Source organism: Podarcis raffonei, chromosome 7, assembly GCF_027172205.1.
Source record: "Podarcis raffonei isolate rPodRaf1 chromosome 7, rPodRaf1.pri, whole genome shotgun sequence".
Taxonomy (NCBI): Eukaryota; Metazoa; Chordata; class Lepidosauria; order Squamata; family Lacertidae; genus Podarcis; species Podarcis raffonei.
The window spans coordinates 76144121-76162620 of NC_070608.1; the positions used below are offsets into that span (position 1 = coordinate 76144121).

General features: G+C 44.6%; 2 protein-coding genes across 2 annotated transcripts in view; one reads left to right on the top strand and one right to left on the bottom strand.

Moving 5' to 3' along the window:
• LOC128417895 (dynein axonemal heavy chain 3-like) overlaps window positions 1-18500 on the top strand; it is a 584401-nt gene that overhangs the window by 471730 nt on the left and 94171 nt on the right. The window lies entirely within an intron of this gene.
• Window positions 9621-18500, bottom strand: part of BASP1 (brain abundant membrane attached signal protein 1) — an 80713-nt gene continuing 71833 nt past the window's right edge. Inside the window, exon 2 of the mRNA XM_053397122.1 lies at window positions 9621-11437. Within this exon, the coding sequence (XP_053253097.1) occupies window positions 10697-11428 (732 nt within the window). The 5' untranslated portion in view covers window positions 11429-11437 and the 3' untranslated portion in view covers window positions 9621-10696. The remainder of the gene's footprint in view (window positions 11438-18500) is intronic.

Here is an 18500-nt window from a genome sequence, read left to right on the forward strand (position 1 = left end):
GCTCCCATTGCTCGGTCCCAGCTCCTGTCCACCTAGCTGTTCAAAAGCACATCAAAAAGTGCAAGTAGATTAATAAGTACCGCTCCGGCAGAAAGGTAAACGGCATTTTTGTGTGCTGCTCTGGTGTCGGTGTTCCGTTGCGCCAGAAGTGGCTTAGTCATGCTGGCCACATGACCCGGTAAAACTGTCTGCGGAGCGGACAAACGCTGGCTCCCTCGGCCTATAAAGTGAGATGAGTGCCGCAACCCCAGAGCCATTCACAACTGGACTTAACTGTCAGGGGTCCCTTTACTTTTACCTTTTTAGGGCAACATTTGCACATTGTCTAGCCTGCCAAGGAACCACTGCATATTTTAGAGCATTTTTAGGTGCACATGGAGCATAAGGTGCCGATCCAAGCCCATTGGACCCCACAATCACTGCAAATGTTACAGAAAATGGCTTCTAGAGAAAGCTGTCACTATGTTCAATTGCTGACGTGCATTTCTGAAGATCAATAGCAACAAGCTATTCCAGGGACGTTTGTCCCTTGTTACTCTTTCTTCAGGTGAGAAATCCCCTATAAGCTTCTCAGGAACCTTCAGGTTCCAAAACATTTTGAAAAATACAAGTGTGGTTCAAAACCTTCTTTGCTATATTTTGAGCAGCTAGTTGATTATTCTGCTTAACTTTATATGTTCCATCGCTTAACATAATTGTTTCATTTGTTTGATCTTCCTTACTTTGGAGATTATTTTGTGGCTTTGCCATAAATCCATCTGTTTTGCATTCCTGTCTCCCACCCATTATTGCGAAAACCATTCTGCAATGGAAGATGTCTGTGCCTTTCGAAGTGCCAATTGTGATTTTGGTGCACTGCCGTTTACCTCCCCACTGCAGCCTTACCTATTTATCTATTGCACTGGCATGCTTTCAGACTGCTATGTTGGCAGGAGCTGGGATAGAGCAAAGGGAGCTCACGCCATCATGGGGATTCGAACCGCCGACCTTCTGATCAGCAAGCCCAAGAGGCTCAGTGGTTTAGACCACAGCGCCACCCACGTCCCACACCTATTGTCAGGACATTACTACTGTGCTCAAAATTATGCACTGGTTGCCCACATGCTATTGGTCCACGTTCAAGGTTCTTGTATTAATTTATATGATACTTAACAATTTGGGTTGAAGATACTTCAAGGACCACCTGCTCCCTTATATCCCTGCCTGTTAACTGAGATCTTTGGGGAAGTCACTGTTAGTGGTCCCCTATGGCTCAGATCGGTTCGAATCCCCGCGGCGGGGTGCGCTCCCATTGCTCGGTCCCAGCGCCTGCCAACCTAGCAGTTCGAAAGCACCTCCGGGTGCAAGTAGATAAATAGGGACCACTTACCAGCGGGAAGGTAAACGGCGTTTCCGTGTGTGGCTCTGGCTCGCCAGAGCAGCGATGTCACGCTGGCCACGTGACCCGGAAGTGTCTCCAGACAGCGCTGGCCCCTGGCCTCTTGAGTGAGATGGACGCACAACCCCAGAGTCTGTCAAGACTGGCCCGTACGGGCAGGGGTACCTTTACCTTTACCTTTTATGGCTCAGATGCATAGCTTGTATTCACCAGGAGCCAGGAATTCAGCACTGTGGGTCCAATTTTATGGAACTTCTTTGCTGTTGAAGTCAAACAAGTCCCCTCCTTGTTGATCTTCTGGCGTTTAATGAAGACCTTTTCCCCCAGCGGGCATTTTAGTTGAATTGCAATTTTAAAGTTTTGACTGATTTTAATTTTCACTGTACAGTGGGACCTCGGGATGCGAACAGGATCCGTTCCGGAGCCCCGTTCACATCCCGAACAGAACGTAAGACGCAACAGCGTGTCTATGCATGTGCAGGTCACGTTTCGCCGCTTCCGTGCATGCGCGTGACATCATTTTGACCATCTGTGCATGCGTGAGCGGCGAAACCCAGAGGTAACACACTCCGTTACTTCCAGGTCGCCGCGGAGTGCAACCCGAAAGTGCTCAACCTGAAGCATATTTATTCCGAGTTATGACTGTATGAGTTACTTGCTTAGAGATTATTATAATTAAGTGGTATATAAATACTCCAAACAAAAAAACAAAAGAATATGCATGCAGACTTTAAAAAATACTTCTGTCAATACCTCAGGTTTCCAGTGGCATAGTGTGGGAGGGGCCACAGGGGCAGTTGCCCCAGACGCAAATTTGTTAGGGGTGCAAAATTTGAATACCTGGTGCTGCCACAATTCCATTGCTGGTTTCAATTGAAAATTGTTTCTCCATATGAACCAGGAAGCAACCTCTTAAGACAACAGAATGACTCTTCTTTTCTTATATCTACGGCTACAATCTCCTGGGTGACATGGACATTGTTAGGCAGTTGAATGCACATGCACACTCCATCCATTTCCCTCCCACCCACCCATCCTGCCTTGCCCTAGGCCCTGGTAACCCATGCTATGTCACTGCAAGTTTCTTACTGTAATGGGGTAAAAACACAATTGTTGTCGTTTAGTCGTCTAGTCGTGTCCGACTCTTCATGACCCCATGGACCAGAGCACACCAGGCACTCCTGTCTTCCACTGCCTCCCGCAGTTTGGTCAAACTCATGTTGGTAGCTTCGAGGACACTGTCCATCTCGTCCTCTGTCGTCCCCTTTTCCTTGTGCCCTCCATCTTTCCCAACCTCAGGGTCTTTTCCAGGGAGTCTTCTCTTCTCATGAGGTGGCCAAAGTACTGGAGCCTCAGCTTTAGGATCTGTCCTTCCAGTGAGCACTCCGGGCTGATTTCCTTCAGAATGGATCGGTTTGATCTTCTTGCAGTCCATGGGACTCTCAAGAGTCTCCTCCAGCACCATAATTCAAATGCATCAATCTGGTAGTAGGAGGTATATTGCCTCTGAGTATGGAAATGCCATTGCTAACATAGCTGATAGTTCCTGGAAGATGACAAGGGTTGAAACTAAGGTAAGTTGTTTTTTTAATGGGTCCTAACTTTGTCTGGGGTTATTTTAGCCTTTTTGAGAAGGCTTATAATGGCTAAGCAACTGACCAGCAAATCAGGAAGTCACGGGTTCAAGTATTACCTGTGCCATGAACTCACATAGGTGGCATTAGGTAAGCTGCTATCCTATCATCTCAGTTGTTCTCCCTACGTGTAATAAGAAACTAATTCTGATGTGATGTGATGCATCTTGAACCCTCTACAGCTCTACATGAATGCTAAGAATTGTTTAGAAGAGCTAGAAATCACATCTGCATAATTGTAAATTGATAAGTGCCCACACTGTTTTGGTCCAAAGATTAAGCAAATCCAAAACTAGTATTCAATGACTGGTACACATGCAAGTGGATTAACACTGGAGTGCCAGGCGGAATGGAAAGCAAGCAAGATTTCTATGTAGACCAGACATGGTCTTTGATAGGATTGCTTCAGAGGGAATGTCTCCATTTTGAGGCTTCCATAAGCATCCACATTACAAGGTCATGGTGGCCAGATTCATCTGTAGAGGGCAGCTTGCCATGCACGGATGGCATACACTGTCAAAGAAGTGCAAGAAAGCTAGTTGTGATGTTCCCTTCCCTGCACTGTCCCTGTGTCTTGGAGGCAGTCATGTCTAGGCCGATCCATTTAGCACTTTTTAAATGGCTAACTTCCTATGAAGCATGCATTAAAAAAGAAAAGAACTAAAAGAAGCTGTGTTGGCTCAACATCAAGGAGCTGTAGCAGAATACAAAGGGAATTAGTCCAAGGTTTGATAGGTCACACAGTCTCTTTTTCATTCTTAGTGGATACTTTTAGTGCTTCATCCTTCAAAGTCCTTTCTTCCTAGTTTTCCTGGACATCTTCCCACTTTTGAAGAAATGTGTGTGTATGTGTTTTGGGGGGTGGGAGCATGGCAATATATTATTATTATTATTATTATTATTATTATTATTATTATTATTATTATTCCCCGCTCATCTGGCTAGGTTTCCCCAGCACTCTGGGCGGCTTCCAGCACATATAAAAACATAATAAACATCAAACATTAAAAACTTCCCAATACAGGGCTGCCTTCAGATGTTTTCTAAAAGTTGTGTAGTTCTTTATCTCCTTGCCATACGACGGGAAGGCGTTCCACAGGCTACTGCTAAGAAGGCCCTCTGCCTGGTTCCCTGTAGCTTCACTTCTCGCAATGAGGGCTAAAAGGCCCTCGGAGGTGGACTTCAGGGTCCAGGCTGAACATTGGGCATATAAACAAGCGTACCATCCCTCCTTCATTTCTAGGATATCTCTGATGCCAAAGGAGAAACTTATCCCTCTTTCCATTTTATGTGTCATTGTGTAATTTCCCCATCAGGCATGTCATCTTGGAGGAGCCTGGTGTCCACAGCAACCAACTTCTATTATCCAATGACCATCCCTGCATTCAGCCAGTACCCATACCTGAGTTGGAGTTTTTAATTTTACAAAGTATGTTCTTGCCCTGTTCCAACTAGCACAATTACTGCAGTTCCTTGGAAGCGAGGGCTTTCCTAGGGTCATTAGGACACCAATTAGATGGTCCTCATTACATCATGTGCAAGTCTATCTTCCTCTTTCTTCTCACCATCGCCTATCCTCCCACATAATAGGGGTGTGCATCAGTTTCAGACAAATCCTGAATTCTGAGACGAAGTGTGGTGCCTCAAATTGATTTTTTGCCTTGTTGGGTTGCTAACCAGGATTTATATGAGGCAGCAAGAGTGGGAACATGGAGATCTGAAGCAGTCTGTGGAACTTTGTTGTCTCCAATTTGGAGTTTTCTTACCTAGGAGCACCTATCTCACATCTGCCGTTTTGAGACCAACAGCCCACAAAACACTAAGGGAGCAGAGTAAAGTGGTTCCTTTTTCACCCAGCTCAAAACTGGAATGGCTGTCGCTGTGGGAAAAACCAATGCAGCTGTCTTTTGAAATTTGGCAGGATTTATACACCCTCAGAAGGGGTGACCTTCTCTGCAAAGTTCATCAAACTCTGCCCCAAAATAGAAAAAGTAAAAATAAAATAAAAATCAAACTTCAAAGGTGCCCAGCACAAAAACCTCTAAACACATTTGCCTATAATGTAGTAGCCTTTATTCACCCTGGAAAGACGGGTGCCTGCAAATTTCATCCACTTTTGTCAAAAAAAGTTGCTGCCTAAAAAAAAAAATCAATAGTTAAGTAGGGGGGCAGGGATTATGAAGCAGATTTATACAGATGGACCCTGAGCTGAATCAGACAGCTCACAAGGCACTTCTAACTAAAGTAGGCAGTTTTCTGAAGCACTGAACTAGGGTTGTGACTAAATTTTGTTGGTGGTGCACACCTATACCAATTAGCACAAAAAAATCATTTAAAAAATTGCATTGTTACTGTTGTACAATTGTTTTGGTTATTTCAGAGGCTATGTGCTCAGTCTGTGCATTTCTGGTGTATGTATCTCTGCAAATGATTTTTAAAAGGCTTTCTTCAGCTACAATGAAGGCCAAAGTCTGTATTCCTTACCCTCTTCTATACAGGGCTCCTCCTCACTGAGTGGACCCTGCCTTTTCAGCTAATGCAAGCATTGTTCATACAAAAAGACCTTCCACTTAGGATATAGTTTTATCTATGTAGCAAGCATGGTTTAGCTAGTCGAAGCAGATGTAGTCTTGTGATCTGCTTTGTTCAAACCATTCAGGTTATCTGCAAACAAGATGCAATGGCAAATCTCAACATCTCATTGTCTTCAGGAGGCCCAAGTGCTGGCAAGGAATTCAGGCAGGCACAGATCAATAAACCCCCTCAAGGCCTTCCTCACTGATAAATTGCTCAGAATGAAGGAGCATATCAAATCTGGAAGATTTATAGCATCCAGCGGCAATTTCCTGTTCCAACCAGCAATCTTGCTGCTACATGGAGCAGTGAGCCAGTCGCTGACTTGTAGGGTTGCTAGTACAAGATCCACTATGGCGTGGCAGCCTGGTATCTCTCATCCTTTCACATTAGCTGGGGGTTTTTTTTAACGTGTTTTATAAAAGTTCAACAGTTTCTCTGTGCATGGGGACTCATATTATTTTCTTCAACTATGGCAAGTACCAATAGGTGACCAAATGCAGCAACAGACACCTCCTAACCACATATCTGCATCTATTTTACAGTAGCATTGGTTGTAGATCTGTGGATTAAGTTCAGCTTTTCCAAAATGCTGCTATGGAACAGGACACAAATCGTGGACATCTGTACCACGGGAAATGACGGTTTCTCAGTTCCACCTACAAGTATCTGAAACAGTATAATCAGGAAAGATGTATGGGTTGTATCTTCAGATATAGCCTTCTAAAACCCAGCCTTACCTGGCAAAGTATGGATTACAGCCATGGTTCTGAGTCCAGGCAGGCATGCCCAACACTGAGTTGTAGCACAGGAACTAGAATGTGAACCACTGACAAGCAACATCTTGAGAGGAAGGCACTCTGTAGGACACCCCCTTGCACATTTCCCCCTTTTGAAATTGTGTGACAGTGCACACACAGAATGTGTGCATGTTGCATGTGTGCATGTATGTCAAAAGTGGCTCTGCCTACCACCAGCGACAGCCACAGCTGCCCATGCCCACTGCCATGTACCCACCTAGAACCTGCCCAATGCCACACGTGGCTCTGGGTGACAAAGATGCTGCTGATTCCTGTCCTATGGCAACAGGAATTGACAGTTGTTTCTTCTGAAGGGTAAGAGCAGAGGCGCCAAGTTGCGCCCAGCATTGGGGAGGCTCATAATGCGTGCAGTGTGTGCTGCCACCCTTGGCACAATGTTGTGTGACTGCTGCAGATGCTGCAGAGACCAGGGCAACATCTTGCCAGGTTGCACGGCATCTCCCAAGGTGGTGGAGGACAGCAGAAAAAAAAGTAAGAGAGAGGGAGGGAGGAGGGAGGGGCAGGTGGGTGAGGAAGGGCTCTGCTTCTCCCGCCCCTTCAAGGTTGGGCGGACTAGGCCCCATTCCAACAGACTTTGGGAAGGTGGAAGGCACCTCAGCCTTACAGAACTGGCACCTATGGGTTGAAGGTAAAGGTAAAGGACTGGACCATCGGGTCCAGTTGTGGCCGACTCTGGGGTTGCGGAGCTCATCTCGCTTTATTGGCCGAGGGAGCCAGCGTACAGCTTCTGGGTCATGTGGCCAGCATGTCTAAGCCGCTTCTGGCAAACCAGAGCAGCGCACAGAAACGCCGTTTACCTTCCCGCCAGAGCGGTACCTATTTATCTACTTGCACTTTGACATGCTTTCGAACTGCTAGGTTGGCAGGAGCAGGGACCGAGCAACGGGAGCTCACCCTGTCACAGGGATTCGAACCGCCGACCTTCTGATTGGCAAGTCCTAGGCTCTGTGGTTTAACCCACAGCGCCACCCGTGTCCCTGGAACCTATGGGTAGGAGTCACCAGACACTCCTTTCCCAAAGTGAGTTTCCACCCAAACAAGCAGCTGGACAGGTCTTCAAATCCAAACTGAATAAGAGGATCTGTAGTCTTCAGGGACAGTTGAGGCTCAAACAAAAGGAGCTGCTAAAGCCCATGTTATGGCACTTCATGTCTGACTGGAAGGAAAGCATAAAGCGAGAGGGACCAGAAAACTTCCTACTTATTCTAAAGGAACACCTACAGGCCTGTGACATTCTCCAGGAAATTGCGGAAGAGCTATGTTGAGGCTGGTTGGTGAAACACCCCATGGCAACAGCTTTAAACAAAACACTAACAATTGATTTCTATTCGTTAAAACAAACATACCGTTTGTTTATTTCATTGTATGCTTCCTTGAAAGGCATGGATTCTTCCCCAGGTGCTTTTTCAAAAGAGTTGCTGAGGAATGAGTGCCATGCCCGATCATTTTGCACCATAATAAACTTCCATGTCAGCTTTGTTCATACAGCTACTCTGGGAAGAAAAAGGTGCTCACCTGAGAGGTGTCAGAACTGAGATCTGGTGGGTTCCTGTTGAAAAAAGGCCCTGGGTGTCACCAGTACAGTGGTATCTTGGTTTACGACCACAATCCATTCTGGAGATCCATTCGTAAACCAAGGCGCACTTTTGCCAATGGGGCCTCAAAAAAAAAAATTGTTCGTAATCCAAAAAAAATTGTTCATAAACCAAAAAAATTGTTCGTAATCCAAAAAAAGGGGTCGTAATCCAAAAGAAGTTCGCAAACCGGGACACGCACTTCCAGGTTTGACAGGTTCGTAACTCAAAACATATGCAAACCAGACTGTTCGCAAACCAAGGTACCACTATATGTTGATGTGGCAACTGCTTTCCTGAAGGGTATATGGAATCAGTATTGGGCTCCACAAAGGTGGATAAACTGAAGTTCAATCCGGGTTATGTCTGAGCAATATAGCAGGTGACTCACTGAACTGGCTAGCTGGCCATTTTGGCCGGGATTGCACTCTCCCCTGTGGAACAGGCTCGTGGTTTGGAGGTACTCTTGGACTTAGCATTACAGCCAGATTTAGAGTCTCTGATGGAAGCTGTGGCCATTTATTAACTTCAGCTGATTTGCCAGCTACAACTTTTGCTGGAAAACAATGACCTGGCTACAATCTGACATGCTCTAGTAACCTCTAGACAGCATGACTGGAATGCATCCTTTATAGGACTGCCTTTGGAAAGAGTTCAGAACTTTCCACCGGTATAGAATGCTGTCACCTGATTCTTCAAGGGTGTGCTGGAATGAACATACCTCACCAGTTCTGATATGCCTGCACTGGTTATCAGAGTCCACTAGTAAGTGCTAGTTTAGACCCTTAGAGCCCTACACAGCCTGGGTTCTGGCTATTGGGGAAATGCTTCTCCCTTCAGATATCTTATAAAGGTTGTATAGTTATTTACCTCCTTGCCTAGGGGGGCCACATAACTCCATACGCTCCAACATTTCTCTGATGAACATAGGGACGTCCTACCATACCAACATTTCTCCGGTGAAAATAGGGATGTCCTAAGGAAAAGCAGGACATTCCAAGATAAAATCAGAATCCAGGACTGTCCCTGGAAAACAGGGACACTTGGAGGGTCTGCTACTTGTGCCACTGCCCCTCCATGGGAAACCAGAGGCCTAATTGCCCCCAAGTAGTTATACTGCGTCTTTACCTTGCTCTCTTCTCTGCCCTGTGATTGGTTATTGCTTATTTCTGCCACTATAGACATTTCCCTTTCCTGTTAGTGGATTACGTCCATTTGACAAAGCACCTTGAATATGTAACTCGCAGAGAACTCCTTGTTCTATCTGCTCTTGTTTGCTTCATGGCTACATTTCTTTCCCTACTTCTTTTGCCCCACTGATCCTACCACCAACTTGTCTCCACATCCACCAGCACAGCCTTTCGAAAAAACTGACCTCAGCTTGCGACTCTGAATTTACTGTAGCCCTTGGTTTGAAAATGGAGAGATCCAAATCTCTCCACTTTTCCTCTGCTAGGCTCTGTGGACTCCAATTAACCCCAGCCAGCACAGTCAAATATCAGGGATAATGGCAGGGGAAGCCATCTTTGAAAAGAGTGGGGCTCACATTTAAACTACCATGGACAGCTCCAAATATTTTTCACTACGTTCAAGAAAGGAGAGTTAATCTGAATAAATTTGCAACCACTAACACCTTAAATGTTTTTAAATTATTTAACTTTTATTACTGTTGCACCATTTATACAATTACATATAATTTCAATGCATCCATTGTACATTTTGCTTTTTCGTTTGTTTTTGTTTTGTTTTTTTCCCCAATGAGTGGTGTATTGGTGTCTGTGACACAGAATGGAAGAGAAACTGGAACTGCAATGAACGCAGAATTTTTTTTTTCATTTTCACTGACCAATAAACAGAACTACAGGTGCACCCAACCACGGACATGCATTAAACTCGTCATGAGAAATCTAGGTAGGCTAAGTAGGATGAGAATGCGTTTTTTTTTGTTTTTTGTTTTTATTTTTTATTTTTTTAACTCCCAAAAATATTTGGAGAGGAAGAAGAATCAGAGGATTGGCATTGAGAAAAAATGTGGACAGCTGTGTGAGTTTCGTCTGAAAGCTGCCGTTCATCCACTGCATAAAAAATACAAAATGATAAAGGCTGTAAATTAAAAAAAAAAAATACAAACCACAGGAAATACTGCTTTCATAAAGATCTGATTGGTGTGGCACTGAGCCCAACTGGGCAGAATCTTCAATTACATCATCACTCCCAAACCCCCCATTAGAGAAAAAGAAGAAAGGAAAAGATCCAAAGATTGGTGGAGTGCGTTTACGAAGCGGTTCACGTACAAAAAAAAAGAGGTACTGCATTTTCGGACATCTGGGTTGCCTTATTTGAACTACTGATTGAAATACAGGACTTTGCAAAGTTGGCAGAAAGTATATTAGATATTTCCCCCACAAAAATACTATTTGGATCCCCACCCCAGCCTGTCCTCTGCCAGAACCAGCCCCCCAGCCCCCTCCCTTTCAACTTGATGGGACAATCTGTTTTTTTTAAACTTTGTTTTTTTCCTTTTTTATTTTTCCTGGGCAATACATATTGTTATTTCAGATCTGAAATGAGTTAGTAGAGCTGGAAAAAAAAAAGAAAGAGAGAGAGAGAGAGGTAATAATAATAAAAATACACAGGTTGTTTAAAGTGGTTAATTTGTCGTCGTTGCTGCCGCTGCTGCTGCTGCCGTTTCGTTTCCCAATAGGCTGTCCAAATTTAATCTTTCACTGCTATGGTTTGATCCGAATTAGTTGCCGGGGCTTCAGATGGTTTTGCTTCCTCTGGCGGGGCCGCAGGCTCCGAGGCCTTAGGAGTAGAACTAGGTGCTTCTGTTGTTGCCGGGGTCTCCTTGGAAGAAGGCGCAGCCTCGCTGCTGCTAGGTTTTGAGTCTGAAGCTGGGGCCACTTCACTTTTAGTTTCTTGGGGGGCTGTGGGTACTGCAGGAGCCGCAGTCTTTTTGACTTCCCCTTCCTCCTTGCCCTTGTCATCTACTTTACTAGTAGCTGTGGCTTCTGAAGGCTGGGAAGCTTTTGCATCGCTGCTGGGCTCAGAAGGTTTCGGCGCGTCGCTGCTGGCTGGAGGAGGAGCGGCAGGGCTGGGCTCCTCCGCCTTGGGGGCCTCGTTGTTCTTCGGAGGCTCAGCCTTGGCATCGACAACAGCCTCGGGCTTCTCCAGCTCAGGTTTCTTGGGCTCTTCCTGGCTCGGGGCAGCCGTCTCTTTCTCCCCTTCTTTCTCTTCTGCCTTCTTGGCCTCCTTGTCTCCCTGCTTATCCTCCTGGTTGTTCTCCTTCACTTCTGCCGTCTCCGTTGTAGTGGCCTGGCTCTGCTCGTTCTCCTTCAGAGCCTCGCCTTCCTCCACGGCCGCCCCCTCAGCCTTCTTGTCCTTGTCTTTGGCCTTTTCGTCGTTCACATTGTAGCCCTTCTTCTTCTTGCTCAGTTTGCCTCCCATGTTGGAGCCCTGGGGACAAGGAAAGAGAAAGAGGGTTACCCAGAAGGAAGGCCATCTTGTTTTGAGCCAGGGTCAAAACACAAAACACTCATGAACTGGCTTTTTTCTCACACCAGCATTGGAATTCGTTGCAGAGAAGGGAATGATGAGCAATTTACATCACCGCAGACCACGGGCATAACTGGTACCTACATTCCAAATTTATGTTTGTTTTCTACTGGTCTGACTTTTCATGGCTTTCCTTAAATAAGGTTGTAGTTTGAGGACAGCTGATCATTCTCTCTTGAAGCCCCATCCTGCACCCCACATGACAGTGCTATAGTTCCCTGGATTCCTCAGGAGAAAGGAAACAATAGTTACACCATTTTAAATCTATAGTACAGTTGTACCTCGGGTTACAGATGCTTCAGGTTACAGACTCCACTAACCCAGAAATAGTACCTCGGGTTAAGAACTTTACTTCAGGATGAGAACAGAAATTGTGTGGCAGTGGCGTGGTGGCAGCGGGAGGCCCCATTAGCTAAAGTGGTACCTCAGGTTAAGAACAGTTTCAGGTTAAGAACGGACCTCCAGAATGAATTAAGTTCTTAACCCGAGGTACCACTGTACACGTACACTCACAGTAAATAAGGAGCTTGTTATAATTAATATTTCACGTGCAATCCAAGCCACCACATTGTAACACTAGTAGGAAACCAATGTTCCCTCCCCAGTTCCCAGAAAGAGCAGTAAGAGGACAATACCCCTCCTTGGGTATTGTCATGGCTGGACTGGGGAGGAACAGTGGGGACCACCCACCCCTCTCTCTGCACCTTCCCAAGAAGAGGAGGACATTATAGATTTAGAACAGTGGTTTGCAGAAGGTCATAGTTCAGAGGCTGGAGAGGGGAGAAGCTGGGAAATATTGGGAGGGAGAAACAGCACCGGGGAGAAACACCTAACAGACTCAGTATCTCTAGAAAGCATTCCTGACCCCGCTTCTCCTAGGAGCAAGCATGTCCTGAGAATCAACCAGTGCAGGGATGACATAGAATAGGAGGGACTGGACTTCCGGGTTGGCGCCATCGTGTAATGGCGGATTCCCTCCAAGCTCCGGAGGGAATCTGCTCAACAGGGGTCGGGTCCTGCCGCAGCGGCGACGCGGGGACCCTTAGAAACCACAGGCGCTGAAGCCTGTGGACCTGGTGACTCGGTGGGCACCATTTGCGCCCCCCCGACCCGCAAAGAAGCCTTTTTAAAGGCTTCGGAACGGGGGACGGGAGTGGCGTGGTGCTGAGAGTTCGACTGCTTCCCCTGCTGAGTGAAGCCGCAAGCCATGGATGGAGAGCGCTAACTTCTTCCTTTGAACATTTGGATCAAAACTAATGACCCGTGAGTAACACGGTAATTGGACTTAAAAGGGAAATTTATTTCTGGGAATTCGGCACGATCAGGCAAGGTGTTTAAAAGGAAGTCAGCCTACCCGCCTTGTAAACATCGTAAAGCAAGGATTTTATTACTAAGGTTGTGAGAATGCCTTTCTTTTTGTGGAAAAGAGCAATTAACTTTATATTGGGCCAATTTAAGTGACTGTGCTGGAGGATAAGAGCTAACATTGAGAACGGAATTCACCCCTCCCCCAAACCTGGGAGCGATCGGGGAGAGAGCCTGCGGAAGGAGTTTATAGATTTTGACAGCTGTCAAACTAGCTGTCAAAGTTGGGGGAAAAAAGGAGAACTGTGTCTCTGCTGTCTTTGCTGGTTACATTTGATACGATTTGGTAACAAATTGTTAAAAATAAAGAAGAAAAGGTTAATTTGTCATTAAGTAACTAGAATCCCTCTAGAGGGGGTTCAGGACATTACAAAAATGGCTGTAAGTGGAAAAATACTGGCTGAACTGGAAAAGACCTTCCGTCTCTTGGGAAAACTACAGGAGCAGACAAATGTTTTGACTATGAATGTAATAACAATGAAGGGAACAGTAAATAAAATTGCTGAACCTGGAAAGGATATGATTCAAGCTCCTGCAGATGAACAGGGAAGTGTTGTTGCTGATCCAAAAGTCAAAAAGGAGAAAGAATCTGAGTCATTTGAGGTGCCGTTTAAAAAGGAACATGAGAAAGAAGGAGGCACTGTGATGCTGCAGACTAAAGAGAACCAGAGGCCTGTTAAGTTGGAAATAATGGAAAATAAGAACATGATGATGAAAGTTTGGTTGGAAGTGAAGAATGGAAATTGGAGAGATCTCCTCTTATGGGGATCTGAAGACATATGGAATATAAATATGGCCAATGTAGAATTTGGAGCCTTTGGGACATTTGGACTTATGAGAAGTAAGAAACAAGATTTTGGCTCCATTGTTAAATATGGAGGTCTGGCTGGAAGAAACATGGACCTTATTGGAACAGAGCCTCTTCGAGATTCGGAATTTAAAATAAAGGACTATCAAGAAAACCGGCAGAGAGAAATTGAGAGAGGGTTAAGTGCCTCGGATGTGAGATCGCCAGGCTGAGTTCGGATGGACTGATGGACTTTGGTTGGGGATCGAATCCGGGAAAGGGGGTGGTAGGGCTTCGGGAATCCAAAGGGTGTAAAAATATAATTCTGTTTTAATTAAGTTGGTTTTTGCCACTAACATAAAAATGGGGATTTTTGGGAGAGATTTGGGGCCGACCTTAGTAAAAGATTGTTAAGAATAAGTGTTGGTGTATAAAGACTGAGATTTTTAAGTTAAAATAGGTTAATTAAATTGATGAGGGAATTTAGGAAAAGTATTTTAAGAAGTTTTGAAATATAAAGATTGAGGTTTAGAAGTTAAAATTGATTAAGTAAATTGAATTAGAGGAAATAAGGTAAAGAGGGGGGGATAAAAATTGCTGAGCTAAAAATTGGAATTGGAATACAAGAAGGGCAGGTGTGGGGAAGTCAAGGAAATTGGGTATGGAATGTAATTAAGGTAAATGTTTTCAACTGTTGTTTTTTCTTCTTCTTTTCTCCTTTTCTTTCTTTTTTTTCTTTTCTGTTTTTCTTTTATATTTTTTTTGAAAATTTAATAAACATAACTTAAAAAAAAAATAGAATAGGAGGGACTGAGGACTTTACTTGGAGCAATGCCATTATCTATGAGAGACCGCATTCCCTCGTATCTCTTGGTGAGTACTGAATAAACTACTGGTAAGAACTCATTGTTTATCTACTTCTTGGCATCCCACCGTGAAAGGGATAGGATTCCCTGAAGCCTTGACAGGTATACATGTGTACAATGGAGCATAGGAAGAAAGCCACTGGTTCATCTAGCAAAGTGCTTCCCAAACTTGGGTCTCCAGTTGTTTTTGGACTACAGTTCCCAACATCCCTAACTAGCTGTGACATACCAAGGATTGCACCCAAAACCTTCTGCATGCAAACCTTCTGAGCTACAGCCCCTGACCATATGTGCAAACATCATTAAACAGATGGCACTTGCATAAATATGTCCAACCTCCCCACCTCAATAAATTCCTAACATTTATATCTCACCTTCCTTCCATTATGGAACCCAAGGTGGCGGGTGGGTTGTCAATCACCAGGCACTGAGCACACCCAGACTTGCAAGCCTCATATGCCTTCAGACTGTTCCCTGGGACTAATTTCATTATCTACCTTCTCTTTACCTGCCCTCAGAATTCCTACAGATATTCAACCTGAGCAGAACCTGTTGCAAATTTCACTCCAGGCAAATTTTGGCAGAAGCCAGAATCCAGAACGCCTTAGAAGAAAAAGGTTTGATTAATACAGTGGTACCTCAGGTTACAGACGCTTCAGGTTACAGACTCCGCTAACCCAGAAATAGTACCTCGGGTTAAGAACTTTGCTTCAGGATGAGAGATGTAGCAGAATATCTCTGCCTCTCAGATCATTTTATTACAGTGGAATCTCGGTTTTCGAACGTAATCCATTCTGGAAGACAGTTCAGCTTCCGAAATGTTTGAAAACCGAGGATCAATGGGCTGGCTGCAAAGTCAATTGTGGGTGGGGGGGAATGAAAAACACACCTCAGAAGTCATTTGACTTCCGAGGCGCATTCAAAAATGGAAGTAATTACTTCTGGGTTTTTGGTGTTCGGGTTCTGAATTGTTCAGCTTCTGAGACACTCGAAAACCAAGGTTCCACTGTATTGTTATTTTTAAACACTTACATCTTTTCCTTACAAATGAAACAGTGGGTAACATTTTTACCCACCATTATTTAACATTTGATAGGGATGCGGGGGGAAATTGCTTTGTAAACCAGACCCAGGATCTATCAGTGGTATAACTATCTCAAATAGTCTCCATCCTATAAAGTAGGCATTCCCTAATTCTAAACCTGATATTTCTAGAAAACATAGTCAACCCTTTCAATTAGAAGAGTCTGGTTTGGCAGGTCCATGTCCGCATTTGAACATCTGAGGCTTTGTAAATCATGATTCATAGATTCACGCAAGCATCATTCATCCATGGCTACATAAACCATATATGTTTATGAGCCTGGGACATGTGTCTGACATGGGCAAGGCTGGTTTATACGTGGTTATTTTTCGCTGGGCCTCCTGTGACACAAGGCGAGGAGCTTGTGGCCCTCACCTGCAGTGAGATTTCTGAGCCCAAGAAGACCTCTTGGACTCACAGCCCTCACTGTGGGTACAATAATCTGCATCCTTTGATTGAACAGGAGAGATTTTGATGCACTGGTGCTCACTGTGAAACAGTTCATAATAAGTGGCAATTTGGCTCCTCTGAAGTTATGAGGTTAGGGGGGGAGCTTCCAAAATGGGCTTCCCACATGCCCACAAGAAAGGGCACCCACCACACTTGGGTCAGGAGCACAGTTACTGGAGTCTAGTAACAATGCAGCCACCCCAATTCTCACAACTTGCCCATGTAGGTCACAGTGCACTTATTATATAAAGAAAATGAGAGTTTTCATGCCCATCCAGTCACATTGCACTTCAGAGCAGTTTTGCAAATCAGCAGGAACAAAGATTTTAAACAATAGCGAGAGCTATATTTGCTTGCAGATAGCCAATCCCCAATTAAGCCTCTATTTGTTTGCCCGGCTATGCTTGGATAAAACAAGTGTGCTTTTGTTTGATGTGCCTCTTCCAGTTTTTTTCAAAGTCTTTTGCTTTTGACATGGCCAGCAAAATGCCTGCCATCAGGATGGGGGTGGGGAGAAGAAGGCCAAGTAGATGATGATGATGATGATGATTTCAAGAGGTGGGAGCACAATATCTGCTCCACACTCACACAGCATATTGCTTCCCCCATAGGCTCATGGCCAGTGGAGGTTGGGAGGTTGGCTAGTATCACAAGATAAGGCTTTGCCCCCCCTGCAATCTTGACCTCAGTGAAGTGCAGCACTTGCCCATAGGAGTGAATGGGAAGCATGCATTCATTTCAACAAGAGGAGGGTTCAAAATAGTCCCGTCACTGACTGTTTCTTGCAAAACTAGGTTTTCCATACAGGCTTCTAGAGACACAAAATATTCAAGGTGTTCCCTGAAGTAGCGAGAGTAAATGAGAGAGATTTCTTAAGTTAAATGTTATGATCTCCAGACAAAAGCTCAACAGATGATTGTAATGCAACAGTAGAGTGATGCTTTCATTATAATGAAATACGGTAAAAGCATCACAAAATAATGAGCAAGCTTTTAAGTTCTTAGAGCTCTTCTTCGGGTTGGTTGCTTAAGGAAAAATAAAAAGGGCTGCTAGTTTGTTTTGTAGCATAAGAAAATATAATGATGATGATATAATAATAATAATAATAATAATAATAATAATAATAATAATGATGATGATGATTGGATGGGGAAGAAAAAAATCGCTAGGTGTGATGCAATAGCCTGCAGCTTATGGCGACCTGTATCTGTTGCCCCATGTGGCCAATAGAAACTAGGGAGAATTTTCATGGGTGAAAATGATGTGGTCAAAGTGTTGACCCCACTCCCATTGCGCCTGATTTGTTAGGCATTAAAAAAAGAGAGAGATCCTTTTCATGAATTGTGCCACAAGGCTTCGCATGTACTCTGACGATGCTGGGTGCAAAAATAATAATAATAAATTTTAGGCACAAAGAAGAAATAGCTGCTTAGCATTTGTAAACATAAATGGCGTCTCTAGTACTAATCAGGATGCATGGATATTTAAGGCCAGGGGCGTATCATGGGGGGGACGGGACTGCCACGGTGATGGCCCCGGGGAACATTTTTCTGGGGGACACTGGCAGGGTGGTGTGAGAAGACAAAAGGGTCCAGCCTTACGGTGCAATCCTAAGAATTGCCCAGTGCTTAGGATTTAAGGGAAGGGGGGGTATACTAACCCCTGTGCCTGCACAATGTTTACTTATTTTGGGGCAACGCAGGTGGCGCTGTGGTCGAAACCACCAAGCATCTTTGGCTTACCAATCACAGGGTCAGAAGTTTGAATCCCTGTGACAGAGTGAGCTCCCGCTGCTCTGTCCCAGCTCCTGCCAACTTAGCAGTTCGAAAGCATACCAGCGCGAGTAGATAAATAGGTACCACTGTAGTGGGAAGGTAAATGGCATTTCTGTGCACTCTGGCACTCGTCACTGTGTCCCGTTGCACTAGAAGTGGTTGAGTCATGCTGGCCACATGACCCAGAAAACCTGTCTATAGATAAATTCTGGTTCCCTCAGCCTGAAAGCGGAGAGGAGCACTGCAAAGTCAAATTTGACTGGACTTTACCATCCAGGGGTCCTTTACCTTTTACCTTACTTATTTATTAAGAATGTTTAAAATGCACCCTTCACCCGAAGGTCTCAGTTTGGAAAGAACATACATATTAAAACACATTTAACAATGAGAAGCTAAAGCAAAATATTGCAGCACTAGCGTTCTTTATTGGAAAACCACAAGGCAGTTAAACCGCAGAGCAGTGGCAGAAAAGACATTCTTGTTGCTTCATGAAGTGCACCCCTTCCCAAAGACCTGGACAAAGATGTGCCTCTTTACCTGCCAACAAATTAAAAGAAGAGTTGTGGCTAAATGCACCCCAGACAAGAGATTATTTCAAAGGCCCAGAACTGTTCTCCTATGGATTCCTGCACCATAG